Raw genomic sequence first — 22,500 nt, 5'->3', positions numbered from 1 at the left:
ACACACACACACACGCACACACACACTCTCTTCCTCTCTCTCACACACACACACTCTCTCTCCCTCTCTCACACACACACTCTCCCTCACACACATTCTCTCTCCCTCTATCTCTCTCACACACTCTACCTCTCTCGCACACACATTCTCTTTCTTTCCCTCTCTTCCTTTCTCTCTGTCCCACTCTCTCTCTCTCTATCTCTCTCTCCCTCTCTCTCAGATGTATAAGCAGGAGGTGTATGGCAGTGTGAGTGGTCTGGGTCTAATACTCTCTCTCTCTCCCTCTCTCCCTCTCTCTCTCTCTCTCTCTCAGGTGTATAAGCGGGAGGCGTTGGGCAGTGTGAGCGGTCTCGGCCGGCGTCTGGTGGAGCAAGAGGAGGCGTTTGCTGGTCAGGCCGAGAGCTTCCTAAGGGAGCGCCAGCACCTGGCACGCCTTCTCAGGAACAAGCAAGAGGCACTGGACGGAGCTTTGCAGCAGAAGAGGTGTGTGTGTGTGTGTGTGTGTGTGTATGTGGCTGCTCAGGGACAAGCAGGAGACTCTGGATGGAGTGCTGCAGCAGAAGAGCTCTGTGTGTGTGTGTGTGTGTGTGTGTGTGTGTGTGTGTGTCTACAGAGCAGCACAGTGCAGTACAGCACCAAGGCAATGCGCCCTGCCTGTCGCCACGGCAGCCAATAACACAGTGGAGCAGGAGGTAGTGGAGGAGGAGGAGGAGCCCCATGGTACTGCATCGTCACTCCTTTACCACTCCGCTTCATCCACCCATCTCTCTCTCTCCATCTCTATCTTTCTCTCTCCATCTACCCCCCTCTCTCGCTCTCTCTCTCTTTCTCTCTCCCTCTCTCTCTCTCTCCAATTTCAGTTAAATTCAAGAAATTTATTGGCATGAACAATTCAGTGACATTATTGCCAAAGCTCAATTACATACACACAGAGATGGACAAATATGTTATAGGAAAATTAGTAAGACGATAATAAAAAGCATCAAACTGCAATTCCAATAATAATAACAAACATACAACATTGGGTTACACTTTACTTGACTGTATTGACATAAGAGTGACATGACACTGTCCTGAACACTTCTGTTATGAAGTGACATTCGGTTTTTGTCATAACAAGTTAGGATTAGGGTTAGGTTTAGGACTAAGGTTAGAGTTAGGGTTAGGTTTAGGGTTAGAGTTAGAGTTAGAGGTTATGCCGATACTAGTGTTAATTTCGTCAGACGAGACGAGAGGAAAAATGTTCGTCAACAACCTTTTTTTCCATGACTAAGACGAGACGATGACGAGACTGCACTAATGTCCTGAAACACTGACTAAGACTATCTTGCATTAATAATACAAGATGCATTATTGTTGACGAAAAAAGACGAGACTAAAATGTTTTGCATGAAATAAAAACTAAGATAAAATTTCTCTTCCATTTTCGTCTACAAAATGAGAAGACAGAATAGCTGTTACCTTTTCAAAATATTCCGAATGAGTTCATGGTTCATACGCAGCAGCTTTCCTGTAGGCTAGTCTACGTGCTGTTGCTGCAACCCTGTGGCTGCAGCAGGAAACTACATGGAACAAGAACACCGGAGATTTCTGCCAGAGTTAGGCTTTATGCCACAATGCTACATACCCAGAAGTTGAAGCTTCTCTCATACATATACAAATTAACATCCCCCAGAATGTCCATACGAACATTTTCTGCAAGTAATGTCAACTATTTAACTGGCTACACTGATGATGCAGAGTTTGCTAGCAAGTAAGCTAATATGGAAAGTTTGGCAGCAAGTTAGCTAAGATTGAGAGTTTGTGTTGCGTGTGGGCGCATATCGCCATCTAGCGTGGCGGAGTAAAACATTCATACTTGGGTCCAAGACAGTGTTTCTCAAACTTTTTTTAGATGAAGGACCACTTAACTAATCAATAAAAAAGAAACGCACGGACCACCTAGCTAAAAAAATAAAATAGACCTAGCAGTATATTAGCCTACACAATACTCACTGAACCACCTTGCTTATTGTCTGCACTTTGTTTAATTGTGTCAGAGGATTCATATGATTTAAACTGGCATATCTGACATAGACAGTGTTGTAGAACAGTTTGAATATACATACAAGTTGGTTCAATATTGCAAACAACTCATCTATATTATATTTTACCACGTCTGCTCGTGGACCACTTGGGATAGCTTGCGGACCACACTTTGTGAAACACTGGTCTATGAAGATCATGACAGTGGTCCAGTCAAATCTTTTACTGTCTATGGCCAAATCCCAGCCGAGCTATAACTGTAGCTCGACTTACCTGTGCATGTACTGACTGACAAAAAAATCAGAATGAGTAATTATAACAGTCGAGTAGCCCTGTGGAAACTGGCGCCTTAATGCAGGGGCTTACTTGGGCTGAAGCCCAAGGGCCTCGACCAATGAGGGGCCTCCTAATAATAATAATGAATCAATAATAAATATAGCCGCAAGCGGCAATGGCGGGCCCGAGCACCTGCGGGCCGCAAGCCGTGACATGTCGGAATCCAACAAAGCACCGACGTGGTGCGTTTGTGAAATGTACATATTTGATGCGTGTGCTATTTGTTTTTGTATTTGATTTTCTGCCACATGTACTTGCTTGGCCAGGTGGGGGCGCAATGCAAGGCAGGCCCATTGGGTGTCATCATAATATATATTAACCTGAGAAATTTCAGACCATTCATTTTAAGCAAAGAACATTTCTGATACACTTTTTGGTTGGCATGGCTATGTTAGGCATGGAAATTACACATGTGAATATCATCACAATAATGATATCCAAATTTTTTGTAAACGTTCAGATCAATCAGTTAAGGCATTGTCCATTTTCTGGCACATTTCCTGCTTGACCAGGTGGTGGCGCTATGCCAGGCAGGCCCATTGGGTGTCTGGATATCATCATAATCATAATATCTATTAACATGAGAAGGTTCAGACCATTTATGCAAAGCATAGAGCATTTGTGGCACATTTCCTGCTTGGCCAGATGGTGGCGCTATGCTAGGCCTGTGAATAACGCATGTGAATATCATCACAATAATGATATCCAATATTTTATAAAGTTTCAGATCAATCACTTAAGGCATTGTCCATTACTGGCACATTTCCTGCTTGGCCAGGTGGTGGCGCTATGCCAGGCAGGCCCATTGGGTGTCTGGATATCATCATAATCATGATATCTATTAACCTGAAAAGTTTCAGAACATTTATTCAAAGCATAGAGCATTTCTGGCACATTTCCTGCTTGGCCAGAAGGTGGCGCTATGCTAGGCCTGTGAATTACGCATGTGAATATCATCACAATAATGATATCCGATATTTTATAAAGTTTCAGATCAATCACTTAAGGCATTGTCCATTTCTGGCACATTTCCTGCTTGGCCAGGTGGTGGCGCTATGCCAGGCAGGCCCATTGGGTGTCTGGATATCATCATAATCATGATATCTATTAACCTGAGAAGTTTCAGACCATTCATTCAATGCACTGTGATTTATGACACATTTTCTGTTTATGTGGTGAGATATTAAAATCATATCAAATATATTACAACATCCCAAAATCCATTCACAATTTAACATTAGCAACATCTTGGCATAATGTTTGCCAAATTTCAAATGAATCTGACAAAACGTCTAGGAGGAGTATGTTCAAATTGATCATGTGACATCAGGATAATTGTCATTCTTTCTGTTGCCAGTTGGTGGCGCTATGCCAAACATGCATTATGGGCATGTGAATGTTATCATTAACATGGTCTTCAATGACCTGTGAAATTTAAAACATTTCAAGCCATGCATGGTGAATTATGACACATTTATTGTTTGTGTGGAACGGTATTAAAATTAACAATTTCGCCATTTTGTCAAATTACAACATATCAAAAAAAGGCTTCACAATTTAGAATCAGGAACATCTCGGCGTCATGTATACCAAATTTCACATGAATCGGATCAACCGTCTAGGAGGAGTACGTTAAAATGGATCATGTCTACAACGCACAAATTCTCAATTACCTCACTTCCTGTGGGCGTGGCTAATGGCATGTTAATACAAAAGTTGTTTGTTTTTGGGAGTTACATACCCCCCCCCCCCCCCAAATTTGGTGTGTGTATCTACAACTATATGCCAACCACAAGTCACAGTGACATAAGGGGGCGCTAGCGAGTCTCTGGGCCATACCCGGGGCCAAGCTTTTTTACCTAGCTGCTTTGTGTGACACCTGATGTGTGTGCCAAATTTCAAGACTTTTCGATTAAGTTAACCACCTCAAAATATTTGCCAACCACGGGATCAGTCACCTAAGGGGGCGCTAGCGAGTCCCTGGGCCACGCCCAGGGTCAAGCTCTTGTACCTAACTGCGATGCGTGACACCTGACGTGTGTGCCAAATTTCAAGAGTTTTCGACCATGTTAACCACCTCAAAAACAGGAAAGCAAAAAAGTGGAATAACAATAATAAATATAGCCGCAAGCGGCAATGGCGGGCCCGAGCACCTGTAGGCCGCCACCCGTTACATTTCAGAATCTAACAAAGCACCGACGTGGTGCATGTGTAAAATTTTCATATTTGATGTGTGTGCTATTTGTTTTTCCATGTTTTTTTTTGGCACATTTACTTGCTTGGCCAGGTGGGGACACAATGCAAGGCAGGCTCATTGTGTGTCATCATAATCATAATATTAACCTGAGAAATTTCAGATTATTCATTTTAAGCAAAGAACATTTCTGATACACTTTTTGGCCAGATGGTGGCGCTATATTAGGCATGTGAATTACACATGTGAATATAATCACAATAATGATATCCAATGTTTTATTAAGTTTCAGATCGATCACTTAAGGCATTGTCCATTTCTGGCACATTTCCTACTTTGCCAGGTGGTGGCGCTATGCCAGGCAGGCCCATTGGGTGTCTGGATATCAACATAATTATAATATCTATTAACCTGAGAAGTTTCAGACCATTCATTCAAAGCATAGAGCATTTCTGGCATATTTCCTGTTTGGCCAGATGGTGGCGCTATGCTAGGCATGTGAAATATATGTGTGAATATCATCACAATAATGATATCCAATATTTTATAAAGTTTGAGATCAATTACTTAAGGCATTGTCCATTTCTGGCACATTTCCTACTTGTCCAGGTGGTGGCGCTGTGCCAGGCAGGCCCATTGGGTGTCTGGATATCAACATAATCGTAATATCTATTAACCTGAGAAGTTTCAACCCATTCATTCAATGCACTGTGACTTTATGACACATTTCCTTTTTATATGGTGAATTATTAAAATCTTGACATATTACAACATATCAAAAATCCCTTCACAATTTAACATCAGCAACATCTTGGCATAATATTTGTCAAATTTTACATGAATCTGACAAACCGTCTAGGAGGAGTATGTTAAAATTGATCATGTCCACAACGCACAAAATCTCAATTACCTCACTTCCTGTGGGCGTGACTAATGGCATGTTAATACAAAAGTTGATTGTTTTTGGGAGTTACATACACCCACCAAATTTGGTGTGTGTATCTAAAACTATATGCCAACCACAAGTCACAGTGACATAAGGGGGCGCTATGGAGTTTCTGGGCCAAGCCCAGTGCCAAGGCTTTTCCCCTGTGTATTCATGGTACCTCTTGACGTGTGTGCCAAATTTCATGCGTTTTCACTGATGAGAAGCACCTCTTTTAGCATCACAATTCATCACATTTTAGTCCGCACAAAATCCCAAATACCTCACTTCCTGTTGGGCGTGGCTAATGCATTGTACATACGAAAGTTGTTCATCTTGGGGAGACACCTACCAAATTTGATGTGTCTAGCTAAAAGTATGTGCCAACCACTGCATCAGTCACCTAAGGGGGCGCTACTGAGTCCCTGGGTCACGCCCGGGGGCAAGCTCTTGTACCTAACTGCTTTGCGTGACACCTGATGTGTGTGCCAAATTTCAAGACTTTTCACCCATGTTAACCACCTCAAAAAAGGAAAACGCTCTGAGACAAAGTTAAAATACTCGTAATAATAATAATAATCCTTACAAAAACAATAGGGCTTTGTCTTCTCTTCTGAAGTGTAACAAAATGTAACAAAACTTAATAAATCCCAAAGTAGAGGAGCTACAGGAGAGGCTGAAACTGACTGACAAATTTACAAACTCTGGAGATAACGTGGGTTGGATTGAAGCAACGATAAACGAATGACGTGGATTCCTGTAACTGTCCATGAAAACAGAAGGCATAACAGGTAAATATCGTAGCAAATAGCCTGGCAATGAAACGGCTTTAAAAACATGTAGGCCTATTTCACTTGTCTCTCTGGAGTGAATGCAGAACATGGGCTGCTGCGCAAAGAAATGAATTAGTGATCTGCATCTCCGTTCACCAAAAGCTAACTTTGTGCTAACCCATATTCGCACAAATAATATCCTATGTTATGTTTTATGATTGTTAACGTGAGATATGTCTCCATGTTGGGAAGTGTAGTGATAATGCATAAGGTAGCCAATGTTCACGTCACATGAGCCAGCTGCTTGTTCTGTAGGCTAAAAGTATTTCTGTCCCTCCCAATCTGTGTTAGAATGGTGTGTTAAGTAGACAGAATTTCAAAAACCTCCTGGGGGAACCCCGACGACAAACACATGCACTTTTGAAAAGCTTGAAACGTCCATATGTGTAACCCATCTTTTAACTTAGCCTATAGTGTTGTAAAAGTTCAAGGCTGTTGTTTTCGTGCAGTAGGCTAACCGTTTTGATAAGCGATGTCATGGGTAGGCTGACGTGATTAAGGGCTTTCTGTTTCTGTTAATGTAAATGTTTTACATAGGCTCAATAATGATAGGCTACACTGCATGTTAGGCTATATCAACCAAAAGCACACGTCGGGTATCATAATTAGTATTTGCGGTTTGGGGGGCCTTAAAAACATATAGCCCAGGGGCCTCAGGTGGTATTAAGGCGCCCCTGCCTGTGGACACACAATATTGTTAGAAAATTGAGATGTGTGAAACACTATTTGACTGAAATGGTAATCAGAAATAATTTGTTATAAAAAAAGACTAAAATGTTTTGAATAAAACTGACTAAGACTAAGATAGCTTTAGTTTTCTTTTGACTAAAACTAGACTAAAATGACGAGACTTTTAGTTGACTAAAACTTGACTAACAAAAATGATATTTGAATGACTAAATATGACAAAGACTAAAAAGGACATTTCGTCACAAGACTAAGACTAAGACTAAATTAAAAATAGGTGACAAAATTAACACTAGCTGATACTGTCAAGTAAAGTGTTAACCAACATTGTTGGTAGTTATGGTCTTACTGGATGTCCTCAGGTTATGGCAAGCTGCTACAGATGTGCAGTTGTGGCCAAGTCCTTGTTCTCTGAGCATGTACAGCACTTGTGCCTCATTTGTATACATTTGAAACTCAGGGAAGATTGAATTGAATTTCATGAATGAAAAATTTCAGACTACCTGCTTGCCCATCTCAACAACATGCTAGCCCATCACTACACATCCAGCACCACACAGTAGCTATGCTAGCCCATCTCTACACATCCAGCACCACTCAGTAGCTATGCTGGCCCATCTCGACAACATATGCTACGACATGGCTACTAATGCCCTGCAGCTATGCAGAGCTAACACAATACCATGCATAGGCATCCATTCATCTTCTGCCTCTTCTCTACAGATCCCTCTGCTCTTTTATATAGAGAACCCTCTGATCTTTTACATAGAGAACCCTCTGATATTTTATATAGAGAACCCTCTGGTCTTTTCTATAGAGAACCCCCTGGTCTTTTCTATACAGATCCCCTGGTTATTTTCTATAGATAACCCCTGGTCTTTTATATAGAGAACCCTCTGATATTTTATATAGAGAACCCTCTGGTCTTTTATATAGAGAACCCTCTGATATTTTATATAGAGAACCCTCTGGTCTTTTCTATAGAGAACCCCCTGGTCTTTTCTATACAGATCCCCCGGTTATTTTCTATAGATAACCCCCTGGTCTTTTATATAGAGAACCCTCTGATATTTTATATAGAGAACCCTCTGGTCTTTTCTATAGAGATCCCTCTGGTCTTTTCTATAGAGAACCCTCTGGTGTTTTCTATAGAGATCCCTCTGGTCTTGTCTATAGAGAACCCTCTAGTGTTTTCTATAGAGATCCCTCTGGGCTTTTCTATAGAGACCCCTCTGGTCTTTTCTATAGAGAACCCTCTGGTCTTTTCTATAGAGAACCCCCTGGTCTTTTCTATAGAGACCCCTCTGGTCTTTTCTATAGAGAACCCTCTGGTCTTTTCTATAGAGAACCCCCTGGTCTTTTCTATACAGATCCCCCGGTTATTTTCTATAGATAACCCCCTGGTCTTTTATATATCCGGTTGAGTGGCGCATGTAGATGCAGCGACTCCTTGCTTCTCCTGAACGTGCAGTGTTTTTTTGTTGTTAAAATGTGTTTTTCGGAATGTTTATCGCATGAAACTACGTCGGAACGCATGTACAGCCGACAGCAACTGTTGCAGATACGGAAGGAAAACAACAGTATCGATGTTTTGGACATAAAAACAGAGACGCTGGCTGAACTGGGAATACTTCGCCTGCCTACCACAACATCGGACCCGTCTGCTTCACCTGGCCGGCGTCACCGCAAGCGGTGTGCCAGGACAAGATAGAGAGGCAAGCGAGCTGGCGTCGGAACAAGGCTAGCAGCCAACCCAACTCGCCCACTATATATGGTATACCCTATACCATCCATATTCCTGGCAAACGTAAGATCACTGGACAATAAGATGGACGACATTCGGTTGCTAAGATCAGCAAACAAGACAGTGAGTAACTGCTGCGTGACTGTTATCACTGAATCATGGCTCAACGATAACATCCCCGACTCTGCTATACACCTGGAGCAGCTAACATACTATCGAGCTGACCGAGCCCTAGCAGACAAAAGGCGTGGTGGAGGAGTTTGTGTTTACACACATGATGCTTGGTGCCGAGACGCTACGGTAGTACACAGACACTGCTCTCCACTGGCGGAGTTTATGATAATTAAGTGCCGACCCTTCTACCTCCCCAGGGAATTCACTGCAGCGATTCTGCTGGTCGCGGTGTACATCCCCCAGCAACAAAAACAGTGACAGGAGCATGGCACTGAATGAGCTGTATCAGGCCGTCAGTGAACAACAAAGTGAACACCCGGATGCCTTCACAATCATCGCTGGGGACTTCAATCACGCCAATCTCAAAACTGTACTACCAAAATTTCACCAACATGTAAACTTCCCAACAAGAGGACAAAACACCCTGGACCTTGTTTACACCCCACAGGAAGAAGCCTACAAAGCCAAACCCCTCCCCCACATCGGGCAATCAGACCACATTAGCATCCTGCTGCTGCCCCGATACAGACAAAGAGCAAAAGTCACCAAACCGGTTCTGAAGGAGGTGAGAATGTGGCGGAGGGGGCCGCCTCACAACTTCAGGACTGCTTTGAAACAACAGACTGGGATATCTTCAAAACAGCTGCCACCCACAACAACCACATTGACATTGAGGAACACACAGACACTGTGACCTCCTACATCACCAAATGCATCGATGATGTTACAGAAATAAAACACATCACCACTGGGGCAACCAGAAGCCATGGCTGACAGGAGACGCCCACAGACTGCTGAGGGCCAGAGACAAAGCCTTCAGAGCTGGAGATGTAGCTGGCCTAAGAACAGCGAGGGGCTAACCTGTCCCAGGGCATCAGGAAGGCAAAAAGGATTACACAGACAAAATAACAACACACTTCAAAGACAGCAGAGATGCACAGAGCCTATGGCAGGGCATACAGGCCATCACTGACTACAAGCCTGCGCCACGGAGCTGTGAGAACAACACCTCTCTGCTAAATGACCTGAACAGTTTTTTCGCCCGTTTTGAAGCACAAAATGACACTCACCCACAGAAAACCCCACCTCCCCCCCACGACCAACCCCTGTACCTGTCCTCTGCCAGCGTGAAGAGGACACTAGCCACCACTAACCCACACAAAGCAGCAGGCCCAGACAACATACCAGGACGAGTGTTGAAGGACTGTGCAGAAGAGCTGAAGGATGTTTTTACAGACATTTTCAACACCTCTCTGGAGCAAGCAGTCATCCCATCACTTTTCAAAACTGCCACCATCATACCCGTGCCAAAGAAATCATCACCATCATGCTTCAATGACTACCGTCCTGTAGCACTCACGCCCATAATCATGAAGTGCTTCGAACGGCTAGTCATGTCACACATCAAAGCTACCCTACCCCCCACCCTGGACCCCTTCCAGTTTGCATACCGAGCCAAACGATCCACGGAGGATGCAATCTGCTCCGCCCTCCATCCAGCCCTCACCCACTTAGACAATAAAGACTCATATGAGAGAATGCTGTTCATAGACTTCAGTTCAGCATTCAATACCATAATACCACAACAACTCATCAGCAAACTGGACAAGCTAGGATTCAGTACCTCCCTCTGCAACTGGCTGCTGGACTTCCTGTTGCAGAGACCACAAGCAGTAATGCGGTCGGGGACAACACCTCAAGCACTCTGACCCTGAGCACGGGGGCCCTCAAGGGTGTGTGGTCAGCCCCCTCTTCACACTGCTAACACATGACTGTACAACCACTCACAGCTCCAACCATCTGGTGAAGTTTGCGGACGACACAACACTGGTGGGCCTCATCACTAAGGGCGATGAGGCTCACTACAGAGAAGAAGTAGACCTGCTGGCTAAATGGTGCAAAGACAACAACCTCCTGCTAAATGTCAGCAAGACCAAGGAGATTGTTGTCAACTTTCAGAGAGGTCACAAACAACTGCCACCACTGTCCATCGACGGAGATGCTGTGGAGAGAGTGAGCAGCACAAAATTTCTGGGGGTGCACATCAGCTTACTTCTCCTGGACCACCAACACAGCATCACTGGCGAAGAAAGCCCAGCAGCCCTCTACTTTGGCGCAAAGTGAAGAAGGCAAGTGCCACGCCTCCGTCATGACTACATTCTACAGAGGGAACATCGAGAGCATCGCCTCCAGCAGCATCACAGTGTGGGGCGAAGCTGCACAGATCAGAACAGGAAGACCCTCCAGCGCACTGTTAACACAGCTAAGAGGATCATTGAAGCACCACTCCCCTCCCTGCAGGACATTTACACCACCCGCCTCACCCGCCAAAGCACTAATGATTGTCAAGGATACAACCCACCCTGCACACGAACTGTTCAGCCTCCTGCCCTCTGAAAGCGGTACAGGAGCCTCCGCCCCCCCCACCACCAGACTGGCAAGTAGCTTCATCCACCAAGCAATCAGGATGCTGAACACTCTACCCACTCTCCCATCACTGACAGCCCCCCCCCAGCCAGCCAGGAACCTAGGAAACTAGTATCCTGTCTACCCTAACCCCCCCCCACCGCCCTGTGGAACTGCACTGTGACTGGCAAAGAGGCTAACGTGTTGCTGCTTCACATCAAGCCTGATATACTTGAAATTACTGCATACTGCATATCAATGTAAATATACAGGTCACACAAGCACAAGTTCATGTAACTGTTAAGACTATATAAATATACAACTCAACTACCTCTATTTTTTTTTTTATATATATGTCCTATATTTCTATTTTGATACATACATGTTCTATATTTCAGTCTTGCACTTTAATTTAATGTTTATTGTCTATGGGTATGTCTATAGTATGTCTATGTCTGTATTTAAAGTATGTCTATGTCTGCATGGGAAAGTAAGAAACGAAATTTCAATTCTTTGTATGACCAGTGCATGTAAAGAAATTGACAATAAAAGCCGACTTGACTTGACTTGAAATAGAGAACCCTCTGGTCTTTTCTATAGAGATCCCTCTGGTGTTTTCTATAGAGATCCCTCTGGTCTTGTCTATAGAGAACCCTCTGGTGTTTTCTATAGAGATCCCTCTGGTCTTTTCTATAGAGAACCCTCTGGTCTTTTCTATAGAGATCCCTCTGGTATTTCTGCTCCTATCTGTTGTTCTTTATTTTTTCAACTATTCTTTTTCTGACTCATCCTTGTGGAGATGAAGTCCGTCATAGAACTCTCATGGGGCGATGGAGGGGTGAGGAGCTATATGGACATTTGGCAGGGCAGAGCAGCTTCTGGTTAACTCTGCACTGATGTCATGGATGATGTGGAGTGGGAAGTCCTAGCGTGGAAGCGGGGGAGGAATTACGATGCAGGACTCTGGGAAGTCCATGCTGCCTTTTTCACCTTCTTTATTGCTTCTGCAGTCCACTGGCGGGCAGCTGTGGCCTACTGGTTAGCGCTTCGGACTTGTAACTGGAGGGTTGCCAGGTTCGAACCCCGACCAGTAGGCACGGCTGAAGTGCCCTTGAGCAAGGCACCAAACCCCTCACTGCTCCCCGAGCACCGCTGCGCCGGGATTAGTGTGTGATTCACCTCACTGTGTGCTGAGTGTGTTTCACTAATTCACAGATTTGGATAAATGCAGAGACCAAATTTCCCTCACGGGATCAAAAAAAACTAGGGCTCTACACTAACATTTTTTTTCAAGAGCACTTGTGCGCCCAAGTTAAAAAATTTAGGAGCACAGACAAAAATTTGGGCGCACAGTCAGATCTGTACTTAACTTACACATAATCTAACATTATACTGCAGCTAACAGTTAAACATGCCAGTGCACCAATTGCTAATATTAAGAATGACTGACAACATTTAGCCTAGTGCTGGGCGGTATACCGGTTCACACCGTATACCGGTTCACACCGTATACCGGTGTATATTTTCGTTATGATATGAATTTTTAATATACCGCCATACCGGTGTATTTGATTACACAACGTTTGGAACGCTGCGCCGCCGACAGTGTTTCAGACGGACTTTTTTCCACATGCACGCGATGGTGCCACTGCGAGGCATAGTGAGGGTAAACACAAAAACACCTTTACGTTTTTCCCCTGAAGTATGACCCTTAAGGCTTAATTTTTCCTTAGGTAAGGGGTTTATTTAAGGGTGTTGCACAGAAATAATACCTTAAATTGTTTCTTTAGTTAAGGAAAAATGTTAAGGGATACTGCATTGAAAAAGGATTTACCGTCAACGAAAAATTCTATTGAGATTGTTCAACAGCTGTAGCTGGCTAGTAGGTGATGTCGTTAGTTAGCAACCCACCGAACACAGTAAAGTTTAATGATCTTATCATTCATCTCACCTTAAGAATATTCGCTGAAATTATCCAGGTAGCAAGTAAAGCGTGTTATAGACATGCACTGAGCAATACTAGCTGGCTAGTTAGAAATGATCCTGACTGTCATCAGTGCACCAAAACGAACTTTTTTTAATAATGTTTTGCCTAGCGAACCGAACCGAAGCTCATGGCAGGCTAACAAGACATCCACATCCACATGAAGTTAATGTTAGCCTACCACTAACGTCATGTAAACCACACAATAACATTTCTGATTCCTGCCTATTTGACAGAGTAAGCATATTAACAGAGAGGTTTTATTTTAAATTGTAACAAAAAAGTATAATTATTGCAAGTTGCACTACTTTTTGGATTGGTTTTATACAAGATGTCTAGATTCTTCATTAGAATCATGAGTGGCTCTTTGTAAACAGCATCATTTTTTGGGGCCATGCAAAACTGCATTTCCACTAGTGTGGAGTTATTCTACATCATGACAGTAAAATAGACCATCCTTAGTCAATGTACTGCAGCAATTCCTCTCTCAACCTGTAGAAAATGCTGTGAACATCTGATTATGCATGGTAAAAAAATACCGTTATATACCGTGAAACCATAATAATTTTGAAAAATACCGTGATATACATTTTTGGTCATACCGCCCAGCACTAATTTAGGCTACAGGAAACAGGATTTTAAAGATCAGTGCCTACTTTATTTTCTATTGTTCTATTGAATTCGGTGGATAGAAGAACTAATTTCTTCAATCTTTGCATCTTGGCTGGCTAGTCTAACTTTCTGCTTTTTCTGCGCGCTCTTGGATTTGAAAGAAGCGACTACTAGCGAGTCACAACGCGAAACTGCTAACATTGATGGGAGGTGTAGTTTTTATGCTGCATTCGCGACGTGATTCTATGGTTTGCACCAGTAATGTTTCTCGATGTTGCGGTGTATTTTGTAGACAAACATTGACATGGTTAGAAGTCATTCGCACCAGTGTGCCTAAATATTTTTTTGCACTCGCACGGCATCATTTTTACTCGCATGTGCGAGTGAAATGGGCGCACTGTAGAGCCCTATATATACTTATATACTTATACATTTGTCCCAGTGTATTACTGTTGGGTTTCTCAAGAGTGTCCTGAGTTAGGAGACGGAGGGCCTCGTTGGTGTTGTTGCAACGTTTGGTTGTGCAGGGAAGAGTTTTTCAGAGTTCAGGAACTTCCCATTTGAGTCTATGAGGAGCACAGCCTGTGATTCTGATGTTGTGGTGCTCTGTGAGGCAGACAGTGATTCTGTGGATGTGGAGGAGTGGAGGGAGGTTTCAGTGTGTGATTGTGTTTCAGTGGTGTTAGTTGTTGGTGTTAGATGTTAAAGTATGTGTGCTGTGTTTGTTTAGCCTGGGGATAACCATACAAACCTTTGGCAAATTTGGAATTTTCTCTGCAGGTCCGTCTGGCCAAGAAGCCCTTGAAGCCCATTTCCAATGTCCCTAAAACTTGGGCACTAGCCTGGGAAAACCCAGACCTTCACAATTGTACAATTGGGAGTGGGCCTGCTGTGTTGTTCATCTTCTCTGCCTCTTTTAGAGTCCCAGTATTCATGGTGCTGTTGAGTGGTAGGCAGAGATGCACCGCCTGTGGCTCAGGACGAGTGAGTGTGTGTGTGTGTGTGTGTGTGTACGTGTGTGTGCCTTTATCTGCGTCTGTGTGATGTCTGATCCTGTTGCTAGGCACCTGGGTTGTTGTGAATGCCTTGGCTGTGGCCCGAAGGAACCAGGTGTGTGTGTGTGTGTGTGTGTGTGTGTGTGTGTGTGTGTGTGTGTGTGTGTGTGTGTGTGTGTGTGTGTGTGTGTGTGCAGTGAATGTATATCTTCTGTGAATCTTCTGCTCTGCCCTCTAGCTGACAGGTGCAAATGGTATTATTGATATGTGTGTGTGCAGGGGGAGGGGGACCCTGTGTGTGTGTGTGTTTGCCTCCTCCTGCTCAATGACTGTAAAAACACATGGGCAGCATGCGCTGAAGGGATCTGCAGGCTAGTGTGTCCCACCTGCTCTGGGTCCAAAACGCACTAACTGGTGTATCCCATCTGCTCTGGGTCCAAAACGCACTAACTGATGTATCCCACCTGCTCTGGGTCCAAAACGCACTAACTGCACAGACTGTGGCTCCAGTTCTGCCAACTGGACTGGATTTCTTCAGGGTGTACATGCATGATGCCATGGTGTCCATGTGCTTTACAGTCACTGGCTCTGTTGCTCTGAGATGCTGCTGACCTCTAGTGGACAAGATGAGTGTGTGTGTGTGTGATGATTTTGACATGTGTGTGTGTGGAGTGTGTGTCATGAGGAAGTGATGGTTCGCTTGGCTCAAATGAGGAGTGTGGGTTTTTTAATCTCCTATTTTATATCTCCTTTCCTCCTCCTCTCCTCTCTGTCCTCCTCTCCTGGTCTCTGTAGGGAGGTGGAGTTTGAGCTGGAGGCAGTGTGGGAGTCCGTCTCCAGAGAAAGCCAGCGTGTCCGTGACGCCGCGCTGGAGTCACCTGCATCAGGGATGCTGGTTGCCCTGAGCGACGGCCTCCCTGCTGACTGGACCCCTCCTGGAGGGTCGCCCCGAGGCCACCTGCACAGCCCCCTCCCCCTGGCAGAGTCAGCAAAGCGCCCCCTAGAGGCCAGTCCACTAAACCCACTGGAGTTCTATTCCTGACTACTGTCTCCGTGTGTGTTTGAGGAGGCCACTGCAACACACACACACACACACACACACACATATGCACACACTCACACACACACGTGCACACACTCACACACACACACATACACATACACATACAAATACACACACACACAAATCCTGTAATTTGTGGACCCAGACTCTTAAAGGCCATTCAGACTTCTCTGACCTATCCTCCAAGGAGCTTCTTTAGATCATGTGACCAAAAAGCAGAACGTTGTTCCTCCCATATCACTATGGATACCTCTCATAGGTTACTGGTGCTGTTCAGCAGACATGCTACTCGTGGATGTCCAATCAGAAGATTCGTCTCTCTGCCACTCAGAGGGCTGTTATAACACTTAATTTTAGCCTTAAGCACTGTTCTTAATGTTTGTAATGTTTTTAGAATGTGTGTGTTACCAGAAAAGCCATATGTTTCATGTATATTTGTGTGTGTGACTGTGTGTGTGTGTGTGTGAGAGGTGCCTGCATTCCAGACATGTGCATAAGAGGTGCGTGCCCTACATCATGTGTGTGTGTGTGTGTGTGTGTGTGTTTGTGTGTGAGAGAGTGTCTCTGTGTCTGTGTGTATGTACAGTATAAGGTGCATTAGACTTGGATTTGCTGTCATAATAGCACACACAGGTTAAGTTTGTGCTCTAAATCTACACAGTCATCCTTACATAGAACTTAACATTCAGCTTTACTCTCATCATCTTTATTTTCACTTCTAAAGCATTTGCAGTCATCCTTACATAGTTCTGTTTCATTAGCTCTGGATTCCCCTTGATCACTTGATGAACCCCTATGCATAACAGCATCACAGCAGCTATGCGATAGGGCCTGCCACGCTCCTCCTGCTGCTGCTCTGCCCAGAGCCCAGGTGCCTTATGGGAATCCTACCTACTGCTTCCAGTGCTGTATGCTCGGGTGACCCAGAGGATACTACACCAAACACTAGCATGGGACGGCGCTGTTTTACACTACGCACAGAACCAAACTCTAGCATGGGACAGTGCTGCTATGGTAAACACAGAACCAAACTCTAGCATGGGACAGCGCTGCTCTGGTAAACACAGAACCAAACACTAGCATGGGACAACGCTGTTATACGCTACACACAGAACCAAACACTAGCATGAGACAGCGCTGCTATACACTACACACTACACACAGAACCAAACACTAGCATGGGACAGCGCTGCTATATACGCTACACACAGAACCAAACACTAGCATGGGACAGCGCTGTTATACGCTACACACAGAAACAAACACTAGCATGGGACAGCGCTGTTATACGGGCAGAGGTACAGCGCTAATGATGCACAGCTCATTTCTATTTAGTCACGGACTTGCACATGCACTTGAGTGCTCACTGATTTTGTATCAGAGAAACACATAAAATACATGTGCTGTTTTTACACTGTGTGTGTTAGAAGAGAGTGTGTGTTAGAAGAGAGTGTGTTTCCTGTGCTGTGAGAATAAAGGGAGAATCATTAAGAATGAACACTGATGACCTGGAGCCCATTATCATACCCATTATCAATTATGTGTGTGTGTGTGTGTGTGTGTTTGCTGATTGTGTATGGGGACTCGGTAGCAGCAAGGTCTTCTTATTAATATGTGTAATTGAAGTCTTGTTCCACTGACGCTGGGGGACAGCGGTCATCACCGCTGTGGCTTTGGCCTTTTCTACAGGTGTGGATGGACAGGGTCATGACCCCTGCGGCTTAGGCCTTTTCTACAGGTGTGGATGGACAGGGTCATGACCCCTGCGACTTTGGCCTTTTCTACAGGTGTGGATGGACAGGGTCATGACCCCTGCGGCTTTGGCCTTTTCTACAGGTGTGGATGGCTGTAAAAGCTGACTTGTGGGGTCCAAAAATAAATAAATAGAAAAATCCTGAATTCTCCATGTGAGACTCATATGTTATAACCACTGCTATGGATGGGATATGATAGAACTGCTAAGTCCTATACAACCTAAACCATGCAGCTCTAACAAGTAACCTCACTGGGCCCTCATTTATATGCAGCTCTAACAAGTAACCTCACTTGGCCCTCATTTATATGCAGCTCTAACAAGTAACCTCACTGGGCCCTCATTTATATGCAACTCTAACAAGTAACCTCACTGGGCCCTCATTTAAATGGTGGGCAAAGTGCAGAGTCTGTCAACAAGTAAAGTTGTCATCCATGAGATATAGCTATTGTGTGTGTGTGTGTGTCATCCATGAGATATAGCTATTGTGTGTGTGTGTGTCATCCATGAGATATAGCTATTGTGTGTGTGTCATCCATGAGATACAGTATAGTTATTGTGTGGCATGCAGGAGCACTGAGCTGACTCATCGCTGTGTGTTTGCAGTTAAGGTGTTAAAATAGCCAATACATTTTGCCTAGGTATTAAATTAGCTTTAGTTAGACTTACAACTACAACAGTTAGATCCGGTTGGACCAGAGGCATTCCATGAATTATCATGAGTGGCAATATCTCAGGACATCCCCACTCTGAGCTTTTTACAGCTAATACCAGCTTTAGAACATTAAACAGCTGGAGGATGTGAGACAGCTTCAAGATGTGAAACAATGACATGAGACAGCTTTGAGACAAGAGGCAGCTTTTAGTCATGGGACAGTTTTAGAGTGCAAGACAACTTCATGTCATGAGACGACTTAAGAACATGAGAAGACTTAAGGACATGAGACAGCTTAAGGACACGACATTAGGATATGAGACAGCTTTGAGACAAGAGACGGCTTTGGGTTTCTATGGCTTTGAGTGTTTTTGCTCATCAGGTGATAGCAGAGGCCAGATATTGTGTGTGTCAATGGGTGTGTGTGGATGGGTGGGTCTGGGTGTGTGTGGATGGGTGGGTGTGTGTAGATGGGTGGTTGTGTATGTCTATGGGTGTGTGTGGATGGGTGGTTGTGTGTGTATTTGTGTGTGTGTGTGTGTATTTGGTTGTGTGCTCTCATGATAAGGCTCATTTGGCAGATAATGATGGACAGATATAGATTTATAGACCCATAATGGATCATAAAGGAACAATGAAAAGCATTTGGCCACATTACAGACTGAGAAACCATTCCAATGGGTCATCAGTGGCCTCTGTGTGTGTGTGTGAGAGAGATCCCTGATGTGATACAGGTCTCAGGCAGGTCAACATAAGAGGAACTTAATGAGTTCTGGGCTCCGACTATCAGTAACATCACCAGGAAACTAAGAGGAAAGCCAAGCATCTGCTTTCACACACACACACACACACACACACACACACATAAACACACATGCAGATGTACAAATAGATAATTCATCTTGTCATTATGCTCTTGTTTTAGTGTGTTGGTTGTAAAGCTTTGTGTGTTGTAAATGAGAGGTTATAGTTTTCTGTCGTTCATGTATGTGAAAGCAGAAGACTGTGTTTGTGTGTGTGAGATTCCTTCCTAAAAGTTCATAAATGGGCTTGTTACAGTTTTTTCCAATTGCTAAAACACAATTTTGCAAACTAAACTGGTTCACACACAAAATTCACACACAATTCACAAAACCACACGCCCAAACGCAAAATACCATTTATATACAGTATCCTGCAAAATGAAGCACGGCAACCAAAACTACATATAGCATGATCAAAATTCTGCTAACTTTTTTTCATTTTTTCATTCACACACTTCATTCATATTACCAGATTTTTGTCTAACCAACTACACACTGTTGGGCATAATGAAAAGCACTCTCATCTTTAGTATGCTTATAGTGAAATGTCCAGGTAGGTGGAACACCTGCTAGACATTGCTGCCGGTCGCACCTCCTCCAGTGCCCACGGGTCAGTGACAGGGACGTCTCCCTGTCACCCCCTGCAGCTGATAGGTGTTTCCCTCTACGGCTGTTGTTGGGGTTAGTTGTTCTTTACCCATCTCTTATCTTTCCTCCTCAGCCAGAGCCGAAAGCTCCTCTTCTCGGCCTCCTCCGCTAGCTCCTTGGTTGCCTTCTTCAGGTTCCCTCCGGTCACTCCTGTGTCCCTCAGAAGCCGGATGGTTGACAGCCCTACATAGCCTCGGCATCCAACCTCCACTGGATAGATGGAGGTCTTCCAGCCAGCCTCTGGTACTTGGGTACTTGGACTTGGCCTTCATGCGTTCGTAGGCGGCCTCCATCCCCCCCTCGGCTGGTATTGTGAGCTCCATGAGGAGCACAGATCTTGCCTGGGTGGACCACACCACTATGTCGGGGCGGAGAGATCTCGACCGGGAAACGGAGCTGCCTGTCAAGGTCAACTCTCATGATCCACTCCTTCTCCCCCCACCTTCTGTGACAAAGCTGACGTGGTTGTGGTTCTCTGCTAGTGGTACCCCTTTGCTGCCCTGTCGACGCCCCTCTAGCACCTCGGCTAGCCTTCTCAGGACCTGATCGTGGCGCCATCCGTAGCGTCCCTGGGAGAGCGTGATCTTTTTCATTCATTCATTCATTCATTCATTCAATCTTTATTTATTCTCGGAGGTTCAATGAGGGTAGTCCTCATTTTCAGTGAAGCCGAGATTACACAGTAATAATGGAATAACAAGAGATATAGTATAATAATTATGAAAAATAAAACAAATAAGATAACCTACATACTATTAGATGGAGGAAGGGAAATAAAAATACAGAAAATATTAATAATAAAATAATAACAGTAATAAAATTACTAGGAAAACATTTACATAAAACAGGTACAATTTGACATAGGAAGGTTTGTGATTACAGATTTGAATTGATTATAGGAAAGTAGAGAGTTCATTTTTATGTTACATTGGAGATTATTCCAGGAAGTAGGGGCACTATAACAAAAGGCCAACTCAGTGTGGATATGAGGAACCTTAAGCATCAGTCAATTGATCTGGTCTGATAGGGACCAGAATTCCAAACAAGCATGTTTGAAATATAACCTGGTAATTTTCCAATAATACCTTTGTAAATAAAGAGATACCAATGATTATGTCTCCTTTCAGTCAAAGATGACCAACCCACTTTACCATAGAGGACACAATGATGAGTGCTATAGCCATCACCAGTGATGAACCTCAGGGCAGAGTGGTAGACTGAGTCCAGGGCTTTAAGTGAGCAAGCAGTAGCATTTCTATAAATCACATCACCATAGTCTACTTAATATAATCTTACAGCCTGCTAAAATGTGCTGGAGGCTTGCGTTAGGGGTATTGCAGAGTGTGCAGCATTCCTCACTCCCGAACCACTGGTGAAAGTTCCGAGGGCACAGAAGTGTGTCGTACTGTTGGCTGAGCGGATGAGGAAGCTGAGCCTTGCCTGTTGTATCTTTCACAGGTCTGACCAGGTGATATTTCGGTTGACAACTCCCTCCCAAGTTGTCCAGCTTCCCTGTCGGCATTGCGACATGCCCTTGATCTTGTAGCGCTCTTCCTCCATTCTTGTTACCTCCACCATCACCATCTCCTTCCTCTCTTTGTGGTTGGCCCTGGACCAGAACCGTGGCGCTTCTCCCCACCCTAGCCCTGCTCTTCCTGCCTGGACTCTGCCGACGATCTCTTGGTGTTGCAGATGACTGACGGCTTGGTCGACCTCAGTTTGGGCATTCCACTTATATTAAATAGGTCAAATTGTAGAAAATTCTTCAGATTGTTCACATGCAGAAAAATATTTGCATATACACACACATGCTGTTGAAACTTTTTTTTTTTTCACCAAACAAGTCAGTGCAATAACACTGTAATCCAAAGCTTCAAAGTCAATTTTTAATCAGTTAAAATTTGACAGTTTTCACCTGAAAGCAGAACACTGTGTGTATGTAAGTGCGTGCGCATGTGTGTGTGTGTAAGTATGTGTGTGTGTGTGTGTGTGTGTAGTATGTGAGATTCCTTTCTAAAAGTTCATAAATGGGCTTGTTACAGTTTTGTAATGACACGCATAGCACAATTATTTAAACTGACACACAGAAAGCAAAACCTCTTCTCAAGTCTCCAAAAGTCTAAACACATTTTCTGCTTTACACACATTTTGCAATTAAAAATGGCACTTTTTAAATGCCCTGAACAACCCAGCCAACATTTGTATATGGGGCCCATGTGGGTACCATATGTGTTGCCAATATGGGTCCAATATGGGATTGTCCGCGGGTTCCATAGTGGCCCCATGTCATTTGCCCACATGGGCTCCATGCAGGATTACACTGGGTTTTATTTGGGTCCCAACTGGGCAACATACGCTGGACCCTTCTGGAACCCAGCCTTAAAATCTACCTGGGTCCTACATGGGTACCTCATGGGTCCTAAATATGGGTTTTTGTGGGATTGTCCTTGGTTTCCAAAGTGGCCCCATGTCATTTGCCCACATGGGCTCCATGCAGGATTACACTGGGTTTTATTTGGGTCCCAACTGGGCAACATACACTGGACCCTTCTGGAACCCAGCCTTAAATTCTACCTGGGTCCTACATGGGTTGAAATATGTTTTTTTTGGGATTGTCCGCCCAGTTTCCAAAGTGGCCCCATGTAATTTGCCCACATGGGCTC

At 44.2% G+C, this 22,500-nt stretch overlaps 1 protein-coding gene across 1 annotated transcript in view; it reads left to right on the top strand.

The window, feature by feature from the left end:
• Positions 1-17,920, top strand: part of cep89 (centrosomal protein 89) — a 71,999-nt gene extending 54,079 nt beyond the window's left edge. Inside the window, 2 exon segments of the mRNA XM_048232188.1 lie at positions 314-483; positions 15,711-17,920. Coding sequence (XP_048088145.1) covers positions 314-483; positions 15,711-15,957 — 417 coding nt within the window. The 3' untranslated portion in view covers positions 15,958-17,920.
• Positions 17,921-22,500: the final 4,580 nt, after the last annotated feature.

The sequence above is a fragment of the Alosa alosa genome, chromosome 21, assembly GCF_017589495.1.
Source record: "Alosa alosa isolate M-15738 ecotype Scorff River chromosome 21, AALO_Geno_1.1, whole genome shotgun sequence".
Classification (NCBI taxonomy): Eukaryota; Metazoa; Chordata; class Actinopteri; order Clupeiformes; family Clupeidae; genus Alosa; species Alosa alosa.
Note: the sequence above shows the minus strand (reverse complement) of the source record. Positions and strands in the feature narration are given on the sequence as shown.